Genomic DNA, 18,954 nt, shown 5'->3' on the forward strand with positions numbered 1-18,954 from the left:
CTTCTCTCCCCAGTAGCAATGCATGACACACTGAAAAGTCTGCTGGAAACCTAGGTGATCCCCCTAGTTGTCCTGAGCCTCAATTTCCCCATCTGAGCATTAGGGATGGCTGTCCCTTCTTTGGTGTGAGGATTATGAGCACATGCGCAAATCTCCTGGCACAGGGCCTTTGCACTTGGCAGTTGCCGTGGAAATAATAGCTGTGATTTCTGCAACTGTGCCAGTCTTTTTCACGTTTAGCTTTGGGAACAGTGAGGTTTTATGAAGAAATAGAAGTAGAATGCCCTTGAAAACAGTAACAGCCAATAGAAAGGAAACATCCTTAGTTGAAGGAGGCAGAGCCTCTTTGGAACTGTTGAAAGGGCCTCAGCCAAGGGTCCTCGTCTTTTAGTTCAGAGAAAGCCCAGTAAGCAGGCTGGGGTCTTGACATCATCACCTCCTTCAGTCCTCATCCTCTGAGCTTCCATAAGCTTCATAAGACACTGCCACCTGCTGGTACTTCCTGACCTCTGCTAACACCCTCCATTTGGCCTGCTGACTGGAGAGGCGTCCCTGAGGCCTGACTCTTGGAGGGCACCTGTGGTGTCAGTGGGATCCTCGCAGGAATCCTGGGTCCTCCCACTGCTCACTTAGTGGAGTTCCATGCTGCTGGTGACCACGAGCCCTCAGGAACTCTCCTAAGCCATCTTAGCTTAATAAAGCTCATTACATTAGCTAGGCCTCATTGGCTTCTCTAACACTCCAAGAGCCCGGAGTGTCCTGCTCGCAGATCTGAGGACGTTAGCGGTGGGAGGATCTTCAGGCTTTCCCTCTCAGCAAGGACTGCTTTCTGCCACCTCCGAGCCTGAGCGCCTCCGACATGCCGAGCTCTTGGAGGGCAGAGTTCATTTCTTGATTCATTCAGTCACCTACCTGGCACACAGCGGACACTCACAGTTCCTCGCCTGCCTTTCATTGCGTTGCTGTTTCTTCCCAGGATTAGCTAGCCTGGTAACTGCAAAGTCCAAGCTCCCCATGGCATCCGAGGCTTTCTGCTCTTCATCCACCGCTGAGTCAGCTGCCCCCACCACTTGTCCCAACCCCCCAGTCAAGTCTCCCATTACCTTCGGGAAGCTCCCTTGACTCTTCAGAAAGTCTTTCCCCCCTGCTGCCTCCTTACTTTAAGTCATGTAGCGCTAGGTAGAGTGTGGGTATTGCGGGTTGTGCTCTGAGCTGCCAACCACAAGGTCTGTCATGGGAAGCCCCCTGCTGCTCCGCGGGAGAACGAGGAGGTGCTCCCCTCCCGGAAAGAGTTACAGTCTGGGAAACCACCGGGCCAGTCCCGCCCTGTCCTGCGCAAGAATCAGAACGGCCTGGATGGCAGTGAGCTGAGTGGTTATTTTGCTATATGCATATGGCTACAGTCACAAATATAGGTGACATGTGCATGCACAGATGTAATCCAAGGGGACTTCTAGAAGTCATTGGAAAACTGGGATTGAAAGATAGTAGGGTTCTTCTGCAGTTTCTTAAGTCTCCCTCATATACAGATAAAGCGTTTCTGAATTGATCCTGTGAATGTATTTCTATGCTACTAATATTGCTTTACAATTCGGACACACATATGGCTCTTTTAAAACTCGTTCCCTGTTACTGGGCCTACAGGCTGTTTGTGGTTCATTTGTCCTAAATGACAGACTCAAGTCACATAGACATCTGTTTAGCTCTCACCCCCATCCTTTTCTGGTGACCTGGACAAGCCGTTTCACCTCTCTAAACTTCTGTTATCTCATCTACAAAGCAAGCATCACACTAGTACCCACCACAGAGAGTTGGCAAGGCATGTAGCGTGGGTACACAGCATTGGCTGGCCATATAGTGAGTGCTCAGAGAAAAGGTCCCCCTGATGGGGGCGAGGGGTCTTCTGATGACCACTTTGGTTTCCTGATGACCACTGTGTGACCCTGGTGATATTGCCATTTTGAAGCCTTTGGCCAGCACGCATGGAGATGAAGCCTCATCCGGCAGGTCCTGACTGCCCCCAGTGCAGATTGTATCATGACTGCGGTGGGACAGTGGCATAGGGGTAGAATCCTCACCTTCCATAGGGCAACCGAAGCTTGGGATCTGGTCAGCGCCCTCATCTGTCCACGGAGGCTGGCATGTTGCTCTGAGGCTGAACAAGTTTCGGCAGAGCTCCCAGGCCAAGGCAGACAACTAAGGCAGTCAGCCCAGGAAGGCCCTTGCACCACACTGGTCTGACCATACTGCAGGCGGGGATGCCACGGGGGAGCTAGCAACAAACTAGCAGCATCTCTGTGCTTTTACTCCTCGCTCCCTCTCTGTCTTCCTACAGATTTCACGAATATGCCACTTAAACTATGCCAGCAGATAATAAACACTTGGAGGGCACTTCAAAGATTGCTTTGCTATTTTACAGTTCGGGCTAAAATGATCCATGCCCACTTGTAAACAGTTTAGACAACAGCAAAAGTGCACCAAGGAACAAGTCAGATTTGGCCCAAATCCCACCAACCAGGACTGATACAGCTGACATCTCAGTTGAGACATCTTTTGACTTGCCATCCCGGTGGTGCCAGGCCTAGGCAGCTCAGGGCAGGGCAGGGCAGGCTCCGTCTGTTTAATAAATGTCTGTTGACCTCCACCGATTGGCTCATTAAACAGCAGCATGCTCCACTTCTGTCCCTCTTGGCCAACCTCTGACAGTTTCATTAGCCCCATTAAATCATGCAGGTGCCTTTACACCTCTCGGGCTTGTTAATATCTCTCTGCTCAGCTCCAGTAAGTTAAAACCTGGCTAGAAGGTTGGCCGGACCTTGTTAACCTCCATTAAACCCTATTAAATCTCTGAACTTGAGTCTTAGTGACTTTTAGGAATCACTTATTAAAGTTTAGTAGATCCAGTTGATCAGGACAAGGGTTGCTGTGTGGTTGCGGTGCTTAAAAGCCAGGTGATACTGAATTGTCTGATTGTGGGGGGACCGCACAGTCCCTAGGGCCAAGCCAGCCTTGGATCCGATCCCAGGAGTGCTGCTAGCTCTCCTTGTTCTGGGCGAGTTCCTTGTGCCTGCACTTACTCCTCAATAAATGGAAGGTTATGTGTTAACTTAACCGGGCCAAGATTCCCTCCCAGAGGCTTGGCAGTTATGGAACTCTGGTACCTACTGTGTCTGATTGCAGTGAGAAGGGGTGAGGTAAGGCATGTGAAAACTACTGGCCTGCTGTCTGGCCTGAACTCTGGACTTGATATCTCCGATGATCCTCACAGATGGAAAACGACGACCGAGTGGAAATGACTCAATTTCAGGCACTTACAGTGCCCTCTTATGGGTTAGAAACTGTGGGTGATGTCCACTCTGGCTTGTTTCCCTCACTGATTGATTCTCCGACCAAGGCTCCTGTGGCTGTGGCTGTGCCCGTGCTGCTCTGAGGCGCCCAAGTGGTTTGACCTTGAACACAGCGACCTTTCCTCCCTTGAAGATCCTGGTCTCCGTGAACACGCTTTTGTAGTGTCTGGGCTTCTGTACAAATGCCACGCTCTGGGCCCTGACGGAGAAGATTCTCATTTAGGAAGCTGCACAGGGAATTTTTTTTTTTTAAAGATCATTTTATTGGGGGCCCTTACAGCTCGTATAACAATCCATACATCAATTGTAGCAAGCATATTTGTACATATGTTGTCATCATCATTTTCTAAACATTTACTTTCTATTTGAGGCCTTGGTACCAGCTCTTCTTTTTTCCCTCCTTCTCCCACCCTCCCACCCTCATAAATTATAAATGATTATTATTTTCATGCCGTACACTGTCCACTGTCTCCCTTCACCCATATTTCTGTTGTTTGTCCCCCTTGGTGGTGGGTGGGTGGGGGGCATGACATACAACAATCATTGCGATTGGTTCCCTCTTCCCCCTCCCCTCCTCGTATTGCTACTCCCATTTCTGCTCCTGTGGGGTTTATATGACCTGGATTCCCTGTGTCGTGAGCTCTTTTTTCTTTTTGTCATGAGTTCTTATCTGTACCAGTGTATATGCTCTGGTCTAGCCAGACTGAGAGGTCGGACTGGGATCATGATAGTGGATGGGCGCGGGGAGAGGATGAGGGAGCCTCGAGGAAGCAGAGAAATATGCACAGGGAACTCTTAACAGGTGCTCAGTGGGAGCTGCAGCTACTATTGTCTGAACTGGTTATTTGGAACCCCCTGAGCCCCTGGTGCAGGAGAAAGACCACTTCCAGCTCCTGTGAAGAGCTGAAGTCTTGCAAACCCGCAGCGGCAGTGTCTCCCCCCCCCCCCCCCCCCCCCCCCACACACACACACTGAGTCAGCATCCACTCCATGGTTGTGAGTTTGGGTTTTGGTTGGACCACTGGTGGCACAGTGGGCTGGGTGTTGGGCCACTAACTACAGGTCAGTGGTTCAACACCTCCCTGCCCCACAGCTATTCTGAGAGAAAGCGGAGGCTGTCTACACCCTGGGAGATCTCTCGTCTCAGGGACCCCATGGAGCAGATCTCCTCAGGTCTAGACAGTCACTAGGAATCCAAATTGGCTTGACGGCACTGGGCTTTGTTATTCTTGTTTCAAAAGTTAAGTTCTTTCCAAACCTGAGTGGGTTTGTGTTTCACCTGTGTCTCACCTGAGGGGATTAAAAATTAAAATTCATGTCCTTGCTATTCACTCCATGATATTTTTCATCCTCAGAGCCTAGGAAGGGCCTGGGAACTGGCATTTTAAATAGAATTCTTACTGGGATATTCCAGCAGGAACGAGTGGCAATTAGCACACCTTAAAAAAATCACTGGCACTCAGATAACCCGATATTTGATAGTCTAAAGGTCTAGGTTGAAAAAGAAGAAGAAATAAAAGTGTCTGGTTCCTTGTGAACCTTCCGCTCCAATACATTAAGATGGGCTTCATCCTCCCATCAAAAGCAACGTCTGGACCCCCAAGGCATGCTCACCGCCACAGAGGTCAGGCAGTTTGGGGAAAATGGGGGACACAGCGTCTTGTTGAGATTAAGTGTGGGAGGGGCTAACGAAAACCCTCAGTGGTGACAAAAGAAGAAGGTGATAGAGGTGTGGGTTGACGTGATTATTCCTACCCGTCACCCCTCCTCCTGTCAAGGGTTATACAGTCTTGGGAACCCACAGGGGCAGTCCGCTAGGGCCGCTATGAGTCAGAATCACTCACTCACTGAATGTCCCATTTTCTGATGTTTAACAGCTACAACAATAGTAAATATCTACTACCCAACTATCTGCTTTACATTCACAGTATACTTCTGGCAGTAATGAATCCTAAGGTGAGAATAATATTGGCTGAGGTGGTTAAGGGGAGGTGTCAATTTGGCTGCACCATGATTCCCAGAGGTTTGGCAGTTATATCATTGTGGTGCAATGAATTATTTGATATGGCCCCTCTAGCCAGTTTTTGTAACTCTCATTGAATGAGGGGGCGGGGCATGCAAATAATATGTATGCAACTTAATGAGGGGACTGGTCAGTTTTGTCATTCCACTGGGTTTAAAACGAACCATCCCAGAAGCAGGAATCAGGAGAGAGCTGTGTCCTCTGTATTCCTGAACCTCCTCACGGAATCTCTGTAGCCCAGGCGCCAGAGGGCTGTGAGCCAAATATGTGGTAGAAGTGGCCGAGGCAGAACCCACAGCATGAGAGTGGTGGGCTTCCCAGTCTGTGGAGCCCATAAAGCGGAGTGTCTTTGGGCAGAAGGCTCACTTGTAGAATGGGGTGCCTCCAAGCACTTAATTGGGGGAGCTAGGTTTGCTGAGCCACAGAGCTAGAGCTAAGGATTGTAAGGCTGGCCCTTATGATGGAGAGGCGTGTCCTTTAGCATTCACTGACAGTGCTAAAAGAGCTTTGTCACACTCTTTCCAGCAGTGTTAGAGGGACCGTGTAGTTGAGAACCAGAGAGGTGCTTCTAGCCAGAATGGCATCCTGACCATTTCTGATGCCAAACTGTAGCTAGCTAACTTCCCTAATAACCCCCATAATCCCAAGGATGGTCTATGAGTTCTGTGTGGCCTTTGCAAAGAATTAGAGAGCCCAGCAGAGAAGTAGAGTGGGTTAAGTTTGATCTCCCACCCCCTCACCTCCACCCTGTGAAGTCAGAGAGGTCAGATGCCACTCCCACACCATTCTTACAGAAATGATGGAATTTGGCAGTTATGGGATGGTGTACTTATCCTCCATTGTCACAAATGTTGATTTTCACATAATGACCATATTGATAAGTGAGGACACACATAACATATAAGGTAATGGGTACTTCCTCCCCTTTCTAAAGGAAACTAACTCCGGCATCCTTCTTAACTGAAGGGTCCCCAAGTTCAGAGGGTGGCCTTCAGCTTTGAGCCTATGGGCTCCTGGAGAGACTGGACTCTCCCCGATCCACAAGTGCCGCATGAGAATGAGGACCTAGACTTTTCAAACTCCTGTGCTGCTGAAAATTTCAGAGCTGCCAGGTGTTACTACTTCGATTTAACTAATGCAAGAAAACTATTCATGGCATTTCCCTGTTATTTCGCTAGCAGGTGTAGCAAAGTGGCAAGTGACACATTTGACATGAAGCCCTGAGTGCCAGGCTTGCTACGGCTCCTGCCCAGTAGTGTTAGGCTGGACAAGCGAATGAGTTATCTCCATCAATGCTACTCTGCCCACAGCCCAGGCTTCTCAAGCTGTGGTGTGCAAATGGGGACCTTGCTAAAGTGCCGAGTGATGCAACAGGTGGGGGATAGAGGGGACGGAAGCCCAGGCAGCACAGCAGCTAAGTATCAGATTAACCCAAAGGCTGGTGGTTTGAACCCACCCTCTGATCGATGGGAGAAAGATGTGGCAGTTTGCTCTTGTAACATGTCACCTTGGAAATCCTAGGGGACAGTTCTTAATGGGTTGCTATGAGTTGGAATGGACTTGACAGAAGTTTTTTTTGTTTTTTTTTTTGCTTTTAAGTGAGGGGGACAGAAATTCTATATCCCAAAAAGTGCTCAGACGATGAGCCGCTTTGGGTAAGCAATGTTCTACTATAGGGAAAAAAAATGCTAGTCTCTGCACTGTTAAAAGATATGCTTTGGAGCCCTGGGATACTTACATAAAGGTGTAGATTTGCACCTCCTCATGTCCAATCCCAAGACCTGGGCACACAGACATCCTCCATCTAGTTAACTCAGAACTCCCCTTTATAAGTGAGAACAAAGGACTCAGAGAGTGACGCTCCCTGCCTGGGGGGGAGGGGGGCGGGGGCGGGGGTCTAGTACACTTTGTCTGCCTCCAGTCAGTCTCTGTCCACAGGGAAGTTGTGGGAGAGGCTCTTTTGATTGGAAGCTCAGAAGGAAGTTGAGGGGATTGGAGGGGATGTGTAGGCGCTGGTACTGTAGTTGGAAAGACTTGTCAGTGATCGCTGCTACACAGCCAGGGGCCCGATGCGGCAGTGGAAGCCTGTGAATCCGTGTGGGCATTAACAAGAACGACAGTGTGTCTTGTGATTCATTCAGATCGTTTATTCAGAGCGACGGGGGGCCATCCCATCTGTGTGCTGTTACAACACGAGAAGTCAGATGTATACTCAGGAGACCCCACAGAATTGACCGCCTTTCAACAGTACAGAGCCATAGGTTACAAAGATCAAAATACAAATGATCTCCCAAATTTGGCAGGAAAAAGTACAACAGGAAGAAGCCTGGGATGGAAGGGCACTTGCTTTTCAGTAAGGCAGTTAAAAATGAAATAAAGTGGGGGAAGAAAAAGAGCAAAAACAAACCTCCAAACAAACTCCCCACAATGCACTCTGTCAGGCATAGTAACGGATAATAGAAATGCAGACACAGGGCTCCAGCCCAGCCCGCTGTCATTGGCAACGTGTGTTCCTTAAGTGAGGCATCCGGAGAGTCAGTGTGAAGACGCAGCAGGAGGAGAGAGCTGCTGGCAGGCATTTCTACCTCAAGAATGGGTCCTCCTCCCTCACCCCAGGCTAGGTACACCTCAGAACGCCTCCTCCCCGAGATGGTGGGGCAGTCTGTAATGCAGTAAAAGGCGGTAAAGGGGCATCTCCTAAGGCATCAGGCTCCCCAGGGCATGTCCTTGAGCTCAGCTGTCTCTCCGTTGATGGCCCAGCTTAGTAAGGAGGACTGTGAGGCTGCACCCCGATCCGACTAGCCCGTTCTGTGAGAATCTGGATGCTAGGACAAACTTTCTTCTCCCTCCACGGCTTCCGCACTCTGACCTCGGACTAGACTCAACCTTGAGTTCCGCAAGCCCTCTCATAGTCCTTGAGGGCCAGTTGACCTTGGGAACGGGCTCAGTTGCAAGGTCTCAAGACTGTGAGGGCAACTGGCTTCAGCCTGGACTGAAGACGTTAGTCTGCAAGCCGGGAAAACGAGAAGCCAGCCCTGATGCCAGGCCCTCAGGTCTAGTTTTCCCATCTCTAAGACTAGAGGATTGAACCAAAGCACCCTTCATGGGCTTTCCAGCCAGAAACTATGGCCTTGTTCTGCGCCTGAAACATACGGTTTCCTCCTCAAGCTCCAGGCTTTGCTTTCTCAATAAAAGCAGTGTGTGAACCTGCAGAGCTGTATTTAATGGACCGGCCGCTGGCAGCCATGGACCCTCTAGACTCCACATGGAACAACGGTAATATTTTAAAAGTCACCTGAAATGGGTCCTAAGTGAAACTGGCAACATCAATTTGGGGTGGGGGGTGGGGGTAGGGGAGACACAGACGGACACAGAATACATCCTGTCATCTCCGGTCACTTTTTTAAAGCAGGCTGACAGTGCCTGCCCCTACCCCATTCCACCAGGTTCATGGAGAACACAAGCAGGGCGCTCCCTGACATGCTCCTATGAAGAACGGCACGGGCCAGTTTTCGGGAAGCACAGCCAATTGGCAGCTTGTTTAGTGGGGCCTGATGGGGCAGAGACTAAGATGGAGATGACGGAGAATGCAGGAGAGCCAGTGGTTTACAGAGATAGAACAGGCTCCCCAAGAGGTAGTGAGTTCTCTGGTCCTATGGTGGCGCGGTTGTGGACAGATTGTAAGCAGTGATGGAGAGCCCAGGCTGGATGACACACAGGTCCTTCCCCACTCAGAGCTTATCATTGTAATGGCTGAGTCTTTACAGTGTCTTCTGATGATTTCTACAGAGTCGCCCCTCTGGAATACATACCTGGGGCAGCCTGCTTTAACAGGAAAGACCCCCCAAGTTTCCTCTCACCTTCTCTTCCCCACCAGACAGCTGCTCTGTAAGATATTAACAACAACAAAAAAGAAACAGCCCAGATACCGAAGCTAGACACAACATTCTGGCAGCAAACAGTGATTAATATCCATTCCCTGAAAGGCTCTCAGTGACTATTAACTATGACAGGAGCCCCAATCACTTGGCAGGTGTAACACATGAGTGCAGTTACAACACTGGTCTTGAATCCTTTGGTTCTCAACCCTTCCTGGGATTCGGCCATGAGTGATCCTTTCACATGCTGGTGCCAAATGAAGAGTCTGTTCATTGACATGAGAAGTTTGTCTGTTTGGCTTTAAAGACCTTAAAACAAAGTCACATGAATGGCAGGATAGTGGTGTGTCCTTGTGACAACCTCCGGGTCTATGAAAGTCACATACGAGGCCAGGCCAGGGCAGGAACAGTGCGTTTCTAAGGAGATGACAGTGCCCATTCTAGATTTTGGATTCCAGTTTTGCCCAGGAGCACCAAGAGGAAAGAAGGCAGCGCTGCTGGTCACAGGTGGAGGAAGGTGGTGTACAAACCCAGCAGCCCAGATGAACTTACTCCTCCCGAGGCCCCCTGCTCAGTGAAGCCAGCCGGAGCCCGCTGCTCGGGAGGCCTGGCCCTCTCTCACTGGCAGAAGCCATGTGGCCACAGATCAAGCCAGCAGAAATGGCAGGAGAGACTAAGGCAAGTGGCTTGATGAGAAAACAGAGTTTTGCACATGGGGGTGGAAAAAAGTTCAGATGGTTTCTGCCTTTTCTCTCACCTGACCTATTTTCAAAGAAGGAAAAGCTACCCACAACCTTCGCTTTCCATAAGCACCTTCCTTTAGAGGCAAGCCGGCCTGGGCCTGGAGTGAGCGCGAGCACGGGATCCGGCTGAAGGTGCAGTGCTTCCCTCAGCGCCCCTTCGGAACGGCACGTAAGCAGATGGATTCCGACACCACAGCTTGCTGTAGAGAAATGCACTGTCTCCACTGGGAACACAGATCGGCTGTTAGAGAGACAGTGACACGCTGCCTTGTCTGACAATTTCGGGCTCAATGTTAGAGAAAAAAATGCTTCTAAAAAACTGTGGAGGTATCCAGACGGCAGGTTACTGAGCCCTCAGCCGACAGGCCCCAGCAGCCCTGCGAGGAAACACTCGGCACTGGCAAACACAGGGGCGTGCTGTGGGATGTCTTCTGAGCCTTTCTAACTCAGCCTGCAAGGAAAAAAGCCAAATACGCCCTACCTTTGACCCTTCTGGATGCCCGATGCCACCAATGTTCTCAAGCTGTTAAGCAGTTAGGAAATCTCCAGATACACACTGAATCTGAATGTGGAAAACACTATGAGAGCACCTTGACCGTTCTCCGCAACCAGGAGGGTGTGAACATATGTTCCCACACGGCCCAGAGCATATTCATTGACACATTTGAAAAGGCAGCAATCTGATAAACGTGCAGTTGAACACTGGTGAAAGCTTGGCTGCAGGGGCACACAAGTCGTTTCCGTTTGTGGCTGAACCCACCCACAGAGGGCGTGTGCTCTGCCCGGGGAAAGGGGGGGTGGCCTTCAGGCACTGCCACCTACTCCCCTGGGACAGAAGCCCTGCCTCCTCTGTGTTGGCGCTGAGATTAGGCCGTCTAAGCAACAGGAAGGCTCTCTGCTAGGCAGCCTGCCGTTCCTCCTATGAGTAAGGCTTAACAAAGAACTCAGACTTGAAGCTGAGAGGGAAAATGACACTTTTGACCATGATATGCAGCAAGATGGCCAGAAATCCAAATCCAAATGCCTTTATTTCTTCCCACCCTCTGCCCTTCAACACCCTGATTACAAAATTTGAAAAAGCATGCTTTTGGATAAAGCTTTGTTTTCACAGGAGACTTTGGCTCTGATATAATTAGAGAGAAGAATCTGACTTGTTGAATGTATTTTTTTAAAGTTAATTATTAATACTTTCTTAGAAAATAATTTTAGCACTTTCTCCCTCAGAGGGAGCCAAATCACACACAAACATGATCATCAGTGGCATGGCCTTTGCGGTTACGACTGTGGACTCATGGAGGCAGGGTGGCCACAGTGCTGAGCCATGAGCTCCCGACTCTCCTCCACAGTACTGCCGGGCAGCTTCCCTGGTAGCTGGACTGGCACCTCTGAGACATTAGCCCCGAGTCATGTAAAGCAGCCATGTCCTAGGGGAACAGCTGAAGCCATAAAAGCAACCTTGCCCCAGAGTGATGCCGAGGGGCTGCAAAGGACTTGTTTTCCTGTGACGGCCTTTATATTCATGGTTCTGGAAGATGAACATGCAGCTCTGAACATCCGACTGCCCCCTAACATCTGGCTTTGATTTTGAAATCTCTGTGCTGAGCATCAGGGTTTGCTAGCGGTGAAGTGGCAAGCAAGAGGAATGGCAGTAGTCACCTCAGTTACCAGAGGTGTGAAGCAGCTGTGACAAGACTGGCACTAAGCTGGCAATTTGCTGACCAATCCTGACTGGGTGCTTCCCTCCTACTAGGAGCACAGAGCGATGAGGAGGACCAGCGCCAAACTGACTTGCTGATGAACAAAGCTTTCAGTGAAGGGAAGCTTGTAGGTCCCCAGAGGGCAGTGTACAAGTCCAACCTGCCGCCAGGCCTTGCTGCAGCTCACGCTGTGGCAGCCTGGCACTATAAGTTGCTATTTTTTTTATCCCACATTTCCAGTAGAATTGACTTAATGCTTTGTTAATTGCTGCAATACATAGTTTTTCTATCTTCTATCTTTTTATGATCCATTTTTTTCTTCAAAAAAGGAAATTCTTTCTATACACATGCTGAATCATGAGAATATGATCCTCCCGGCCAAAAAGATGTACAGTATTCATCAAACATTTTTATTTACAATGAAACTGAACAGTCTTCATGGACTTAACCATCACCTGGCCATCAGGCACGCCACCTCCAGGTGCGCCTTCACTCGAGCTGTTTGCCGCCCTCCGCTTTCTGATCCAGCCTGCTCTTGTTACTCTTCACCATGTAGATGAAATAGGCTAGGGTCTCTTTCTCATTCACGGGTATGTTCCTGAAGTGTCGGCTGACGGTCTACATGGGGGGAGAAAACCCAGACTCCTGTCAAACATGTACAAATCAGGTCCACAGATGGTGCTAAGGGCACTGTCCAAGCCTGGCTAAATCACACCACAGGAGCAGGAAGGACTGCCAAGATCTTGGAACACCCTTCTCTCCCGGGGCTCTAGGTGATTTGGTTTCCTGGCTTTCAAAGGAGGTCATTGAATGCACAGCACTCCCAAGACGCAGTGCTATTTTAGCGAGAGCCAGCCAACCAGCACGGCATGAGTTCAGACTCATCCCCAGGGAGAAGAGCCTGGGAGTGCTCAGGTGGGCGACCTGCTACATAACCTCCCAGACCTTGGAAGTGGGTAGGAAAGTCCCTTACAGTGGCATCAAATGAACGTAAAGTTGAATGGATGCTAGCGTTGGACCCGAGAAGTTCCCTAACTCGTATTCAACCATCTCACATGAAATACATCAAAGCTGAGGGCAGAGTCATCCTTTGTGTAAGTGTGTAAGTGTGTAAGTGCGGGGAGTAATGGCTGTCTGCAACATGTTTTCCCTCACCACCAAACTAACAGTGCTACGACTCATGCTGGGGGAAACTCTCCTGGACTCCATTTATTATCCATTACCAACATCCACATCGAAGGCATCGAGAAAAGCAAAACAAATACCCACCCGCCCCTGAGCCCCCAACACTAAAACAAGGAAAGAAAAAGCAGAACTTCAGGATATTAGAGAAAGAAAAAAATTACTTTTGATATTAGAGAAAATTTTAAGAAAATTTACCTGCCCCATCTGATGTATACACAGGATACCACTATGAGGAATTATGAGGGTGGGGAAAAATAAGGTTCCAACAAAGGAAAATTCAGAACTTAGAATCCTGAGATCCCTGGCCTGACCCTGTCGCCAACTTGCTGTGTGCTCTTAAAGAAGTACTTTGCTTGGTCGCCTTTCTGGAAAGGGACCCTTCCAGGTCCACGCTGTGCAGCAGAGGGAGCCAGGAAGGGAAGAGTGACCAGGCACAGCTGCAATAGGGGAGAAGGCGGCCTCACACCAGAGGCACAGCAGACCCTCTTTAGGGCCGGTTTTGTTCACCTACTTCTGCTAGCTGGGCCTTATTGAAGCCTGGTCTGGTCTGCAATTTGTAGTGTCGTTTATAACGTCGTAGAGTGTTCACCTGCAGCTGGAACAGATCGACCTAGGGAGAAGGGGAGAAACACATGAGCTGTCACCCAACCAGCCCACACTCACAAGAGCACCCCCCCCCCCACATGTGCCTGGCACTCCAGTAGGTGTGGCTGGGAGGGCTCGAAACGGCCCTTTGAACTACTATCTTCCTGGTAAGACAACACTAACAGTGGGAATTTAATTCTGGCAGGGTAGGGTGACCACAGAAGGCAAGTGGAGGAGGTGAAGCTTAAGCCAGGCAGGGTTTAGAAGACAAGAGGCACAGAAGGGAGTGAGGGAGGAACTGATGGGCCAGAGCTCGTTGGCAATCTTGATGGCTGTAAACAGTGGGGCTGGGTGGCAGCATGTCTTGAAAGCCCAAGGAGCCATCAGAGACAGTGTAGGATGATGCTTTCGGAGGACAGATCTGGTGGGGGTTTGTAGGAGGGGGTTGGTGATGCTCTTGCAACGGTCCAGAGATGACGTGATGAAGCCGAGCTGAGTGCGTGGTGAGGGAGGGCAAGGCAGAACCAGAGGCGTCCTGCAGGAAGACAGGCCAGCACTAGGCAGCAGCCTGCAGAGCGGGGCATGAGGGACAACAGCTGAAAGAACTGTTATTCTCAAAAAACTGTTTTTGGGGGCTCATCCTTCAGGTTGTTTGAATCATGACCAGCCCTCTATAGAAAGCCCAACGCTACTGTGATGGGGCCGGGGTCTCCCCAGATGACTGGACAACAGAGGGGAAAACCAACCTCCAACTCATTGCCATTGAGTCGGCTATGATTGATAGCCACCCTTTAAGGCAGGGTAGAACTGCCCCTTTGGGTGTCTGAGATCGTACCTCTTTATGGGAATAGAAAGCCTTGTCTTTCTCCTGTGGAATGGCTGGGGGCTTCAAACTGCTGACCTTGGGGTTAATAGCCCAACTTGTACTCACTACACCACCAGGGACCCTTTTTGTTCTAACACAGGAGGAGAGGGAAGGTGCACAGTGATGAAATATTGACAGCCCAGAAATATGGGCTGCTTTACCAGCCTCTAAAAGAGACGTCCTTGCTTCAGGCAGATGGAGAGCACTTAAAAATAAAATGAATGATTCACACAAGGGGCCAAAGTCCTTCATTCTTTTCAAAATACTCATCAAAACTTTGTGTGTGTGTGTGTGTGTGTGAAAAGCAATTGGAAATGGAAAACACCCATTTCTTTATAAAATAATAATAATAATGCCAAAAGCTACAGCAAGATGCTGAAAGGCAAGGCTGAAAGAGGACATGGGGAGGGGCAGGGGGAAAGGGCTGCATTTTCAAAGGTTTCCTCCACATCTGCAGACAAAGGCCCGCCCACTCTTCCTATTCCTACACAGTCATTTTCACTCCGAGGGGTTGCCTTATGAAATATTCATGCTTCAAATACTCAATGTACACTATAAATGGTTCTTCTTTTGCTGAGTCCTAAGTGAAAACAGTTTAGATAGAAAGAAAATCTAATTTTCCTTCCTGGAGGCTCCCTTAATAGGCGCTGGCACCCTGAAGGGAAGGTAGCCTTCTGGTTTTGAGAAGCCTGGGTCTCATCGACCAGTGCAGTACTGCCTAACAGGCGACGTTGTTCCCCAGGGGACACTGGCCAATATCTGGAGACACTTTTTGATTGTCATGACGCCGGGTATTGTGACTGGCAACTAGCCAGGGCTGTTACGGACAACAAGGGAGTACCTGGCCCGCTGTCAAGAGGGCTGGGGCGAGGACCCCCGGTCTAGTGTAATGACCGGGGAGTGGCCCACAGTGGCAGAGCTGGTGTGAACTGACAACTTCCACGCTCATCTTTCTCCTGAGGAGAGCCCGGGGCTTTCCAACGGTTGACCGGTTGACCGACCTTGCTGTTAGCAGCCCACTGGGTAGACCCAGCACCTCACCAGGCCAGGCCTCCTCAGCAAAGCAAAGGGGAGGAGACCACCTTCCCCACTTAGCACAGGATGCCACGAGGCCAGAGGCAAGGAGCAGCTTGGACGCATCCACACCACCCTGCCAGCTTCTGGGGGCTGAGGATTTGCCTCTTACCTCAGGAATGTCGGTGTCATGCTCCGGAGAATCGCCGCCATCGTCACTTGTCTTCCTCTTTCGTTTATTCCGTACGCTCTGGATGAAATTTTTGTGGAAATCGCAGATATACAGGTGCCTTACCTGATGGGAGGCAAAGCCAAATCAGAGGCGCCGATTCCCCGGGAGCACCTTGTCAAGCCTGGCGGAGTGGGAGGCAGCACTAGATGCAGGCTGTCACTTTGAGAAGCTTACTACTGAGTTCCCACGGCAAGCGAACACCACGCTGGGCGGCACTTTATAGACCAAGTCCCCACTGAATCGGGCAGACAATGAACTGGAGCGGGTCAGCGGGGAGGCCCCCAACAAGAAGGGAGGGTTTCTCTGGAGGCCCCGAAGCATTCCAGATGGGAAGGAGGGCCAAGCCTTGGGTGTCTCAAGTGAGGCAGACAGAAGAGTGAGGAGGCGCGGGGTGGCAGAAGCAATGAGCTGTGGAAGTCGGGGCTGAAGGCACATTTTCAGAAGACCTCTCAGTGTTGTGAACTGACTGGGCTGGAAGGCCTGGCTCTGAAGAGCAGGAGGAGGAAAGCAACAAAGAAAGGGGTCTTACAGCGGCTGCCGCTAAGTTTATTTCCATGTATCGATTTCTAATTCCTGTGTAACTTTACATCCGACCCCCGAGAGAAATGGAAAGCAATGCAGGCATTCTCACAAGGTGGGGCAGGGGCTGGATACAAGTGTTGCTTCTTGAATGCGGGCGGGGGACATAATAGCAAAGGTAGTGTCCGCTACCAAGTGAGGCAGATGAGCTTCTTAAGAATGTTAAGTACTAGGGTTGGCCGAGGAAACAATACAAAAACAACAAAAAACACACCTTCAGAATGAGCATGCCTGAGCGAATGAAATGGTTGTTGACACGGAAACAGATGTTGCACAAATGTTCTGGAGAGACTTCTCAATTTGAGTTTACTCCTTAAATTCTTAAAGATAAAAGTAAGCTGGTAGGAAATCAGCATCCGCTCATTCAAGGCTTTTCATGGCGAAAATATTGAACACCATTTACTCTGAGTAATCACTTTCATGTGGTTGGATGAATGAGAGAGGAGCAGTTTCAAGTTTATACAGAGACGGTGTCTTGCAGACAGCAGATGCTCAATAAATATTTGGTGCATCAACACAGGCATCTAAAAGCAGCTTACGCTGGTAAAAGTTATCATTTAGACGGGGTTATCTTTGCCAGATTCAACTATGCCAAAGTGACGCAGACACTGCCCGGTATGCGCACACACCAGGAGGGGAGCTGGGCCTCCTCCTTGCTGCTATCTTGCCCCCTGTCCATGCTGCTCCTCAACCTCGCAGGGTGACAAACCTAGTCAGCGGGCCAGGAGGGTGACCTCAAGCTTTGGCTGGGAGATTTCAGGCCAGAACATAGGAGTTACAGAATCCTTGCTGGAGGAGAACGTGGCAATCCGGGTGAAATTTCTCTCTGTACCAGTTTCGTTTCTAGAGGGGCACATTGACTTCAACACCACTCAGGGCTCCTGACCTTTGACATCAGTTCTTTCCTACCTTAACAGTCTGCTTTATACCACTCTCAACTTACACTTGTCTAAAGACAAACAGACACAAAAACCCAACAAACAAAAACAAAGACAAATGTCGACTGGAGGAATGTTTGAAAGCATGATATATAATAAGGCATAAACTACTGTCAAAATCAACATACAAATGTGTATGGAAAAATGGAATTTAAGAGATAATGGAGGGAAAAAAAGAGATAATGGAGTTTTTCCATAAACTTTTTGAAGCCCCCTTGTACAAATTAAACTACTTATGTCATAAAAGAAAAATAATTTCCCTACAACCAAGCTAGCATAATGGTTTTGAGAAATTCCAGGGCTGAGTGGCCTTTTGGGAGGGGTGGCGGTGGGTGGCAGCAAAGACCCTAGGATCTCCGCTCCTCCCCTTCAGTTTCTGGAAGTTAACAATTCTTGTGACACAGTAGTTACTGAGAACAGAATTCCTGCCCAAGTCTGAGAGAATGGAACAGCATCGTCCCTTTCAGAAATAATGACTGCACACCATCACCTTGAAACAACATGTGCACGATTCCACTTTCTCCCAAACCTACTTAGGCCCCAGCAGCACCACCTTTTGGGAATGCTAGAAGTAGGCTCAGCTGCCTCTCACTCAGGCAGTGCATCTGAAATCATCAACAGAGCCCAGCACCGGATTCCCACTGGAGTCACGGGGAACTGCAGCCCCAGTGGCAGCAGCCAAAATTGTTTCGATCTAAGGGCCTAAAGGCTTAGGATGGGAGGCTTCTTCTTTTTAAAGATGTGGACAAGATTATTGTTATGAGCTGCTTCAGGAAAGGTCCAACAACCTGTACAAAAGGAGGCTAATTCCAAGTGGACGAATTCATTACTATTCTAGATTTTTAAGCATTTCATCTGAACAGGTTAGCCAATTAGAGACTACATTGGTGTCTAGACAATTGTTTACTTTCAGAGGAACTTGCATTCATTCACATACAAATGTGTGTTTTGTTTTTTTTTACAAATGTGTTTTTTAACGTCATTAATTCATGCCAGTGTTTCGAAATAGCATCTTTCCATTCAAGAGCTGCAAATGCACTGTAATTGTTAAAAACAACAAAAGAGACTGGAGCCAGAGAGCCTGGAGAAAGGATAGGGGAAGAGGTCTTACTCATTAAAAACTTCATCAAGGATTATGCAGGGAGATTGGAATCAGATAATGCGTTTTTTAAGCAGTTTAAAATTTTAAGCAATTTGCCAGCCTCCAAGGTGATGTGGTGGCATAGTGGGTAATGCCTTCGACTGCTAACTGGTCAATAGTTCAAAAGCACCAGCCGATCATTTGGAGAAAAATGAGGCTTTCTACTCCAGCAAAAATTTACAGTCTCAGAAACCCATAGGGGCAGTTCTCCTGGGTCCTATAGGGTCAACGAGTCCAAATTGACTCCACAAGTGAGTTCAGTTTGGAAGGTGACGTGTGACTGTGGACAATGCCTCACCCTCTCTCTGGGCCTCAAGCATAAAAACTCAGAGGTAAAAAAATTAGTCTCCTGCTCAGTTTAAAAAGCAATGGAGAATTGCATCTTTTGATTTTCCCCAACTGTGGAGAAAGGCGGTTTCTAAAAGGGCACGGAAGTTGACCGTTTGCACTCAGAACTAGTCAGCCTGAATACTAAATACACCCCCAAACTCATTTCCAGTCCCTAATCACGAAGAAGTCATTAAAGGCTTGCAGCAACAGATGTCAAACTAGAAAGTTCTTAATTGGTTGACAACAGGACATCTTTAGAATTGTTAAGTAGTAATGGCAAAACCCACACAGGAAAAGTTAACTTTCCTATCATTAGACACAAAATAGGATTTAAATCACGCATCCCCCCCACCCCGAAACCCCCAACAAACCAACAACCCCCCACCGCATTTGTAAA

At 49.0% G+C, this 18,954-nt stretch overlaps 1 protein-coding gene across 1 annotated transcript; it reads right to left on the reverse strand.

The window, feature by feature from the left end:
• Positions 1 to 7,496: 7,496 nt before the first annotated feature.
• On the reverse strand, positions 7,497 to 15,653 carry SAP30L (SAP30 like; the record flags this gene model as incomplete). Its single annotated transcript, XM_004697102.3, has 3 exons — positions 7,497 to 12,306; positions 13,385 to 13,483; positions 15,510 to 15,653. Coding segments are annotated over 3 exons (372 nt in total), but the record flags the coding sequence as incomplete, so codon positions are not given.
• Between the last annotated feature and the right edge of the window lie 3,301 nt (positions 15,654 to 18,954).

The sequence above is a fragment of the Echinops telfairi genome, unplaced genomic scaffold, assembly GCF_000313985.2.
Source record: "Echinops telfairi isolate 266 unplaced genomic scaffold, ASM31398v2 ScPeMD7_7469;HRSCAF=8507_0, whole genome shotgun sequence".
NCBI lineage: Eukaryota > Metazoa > Chordata > Mammalia > Afrosoricida > Tenrecidae > Echinops > Echinops telfairi.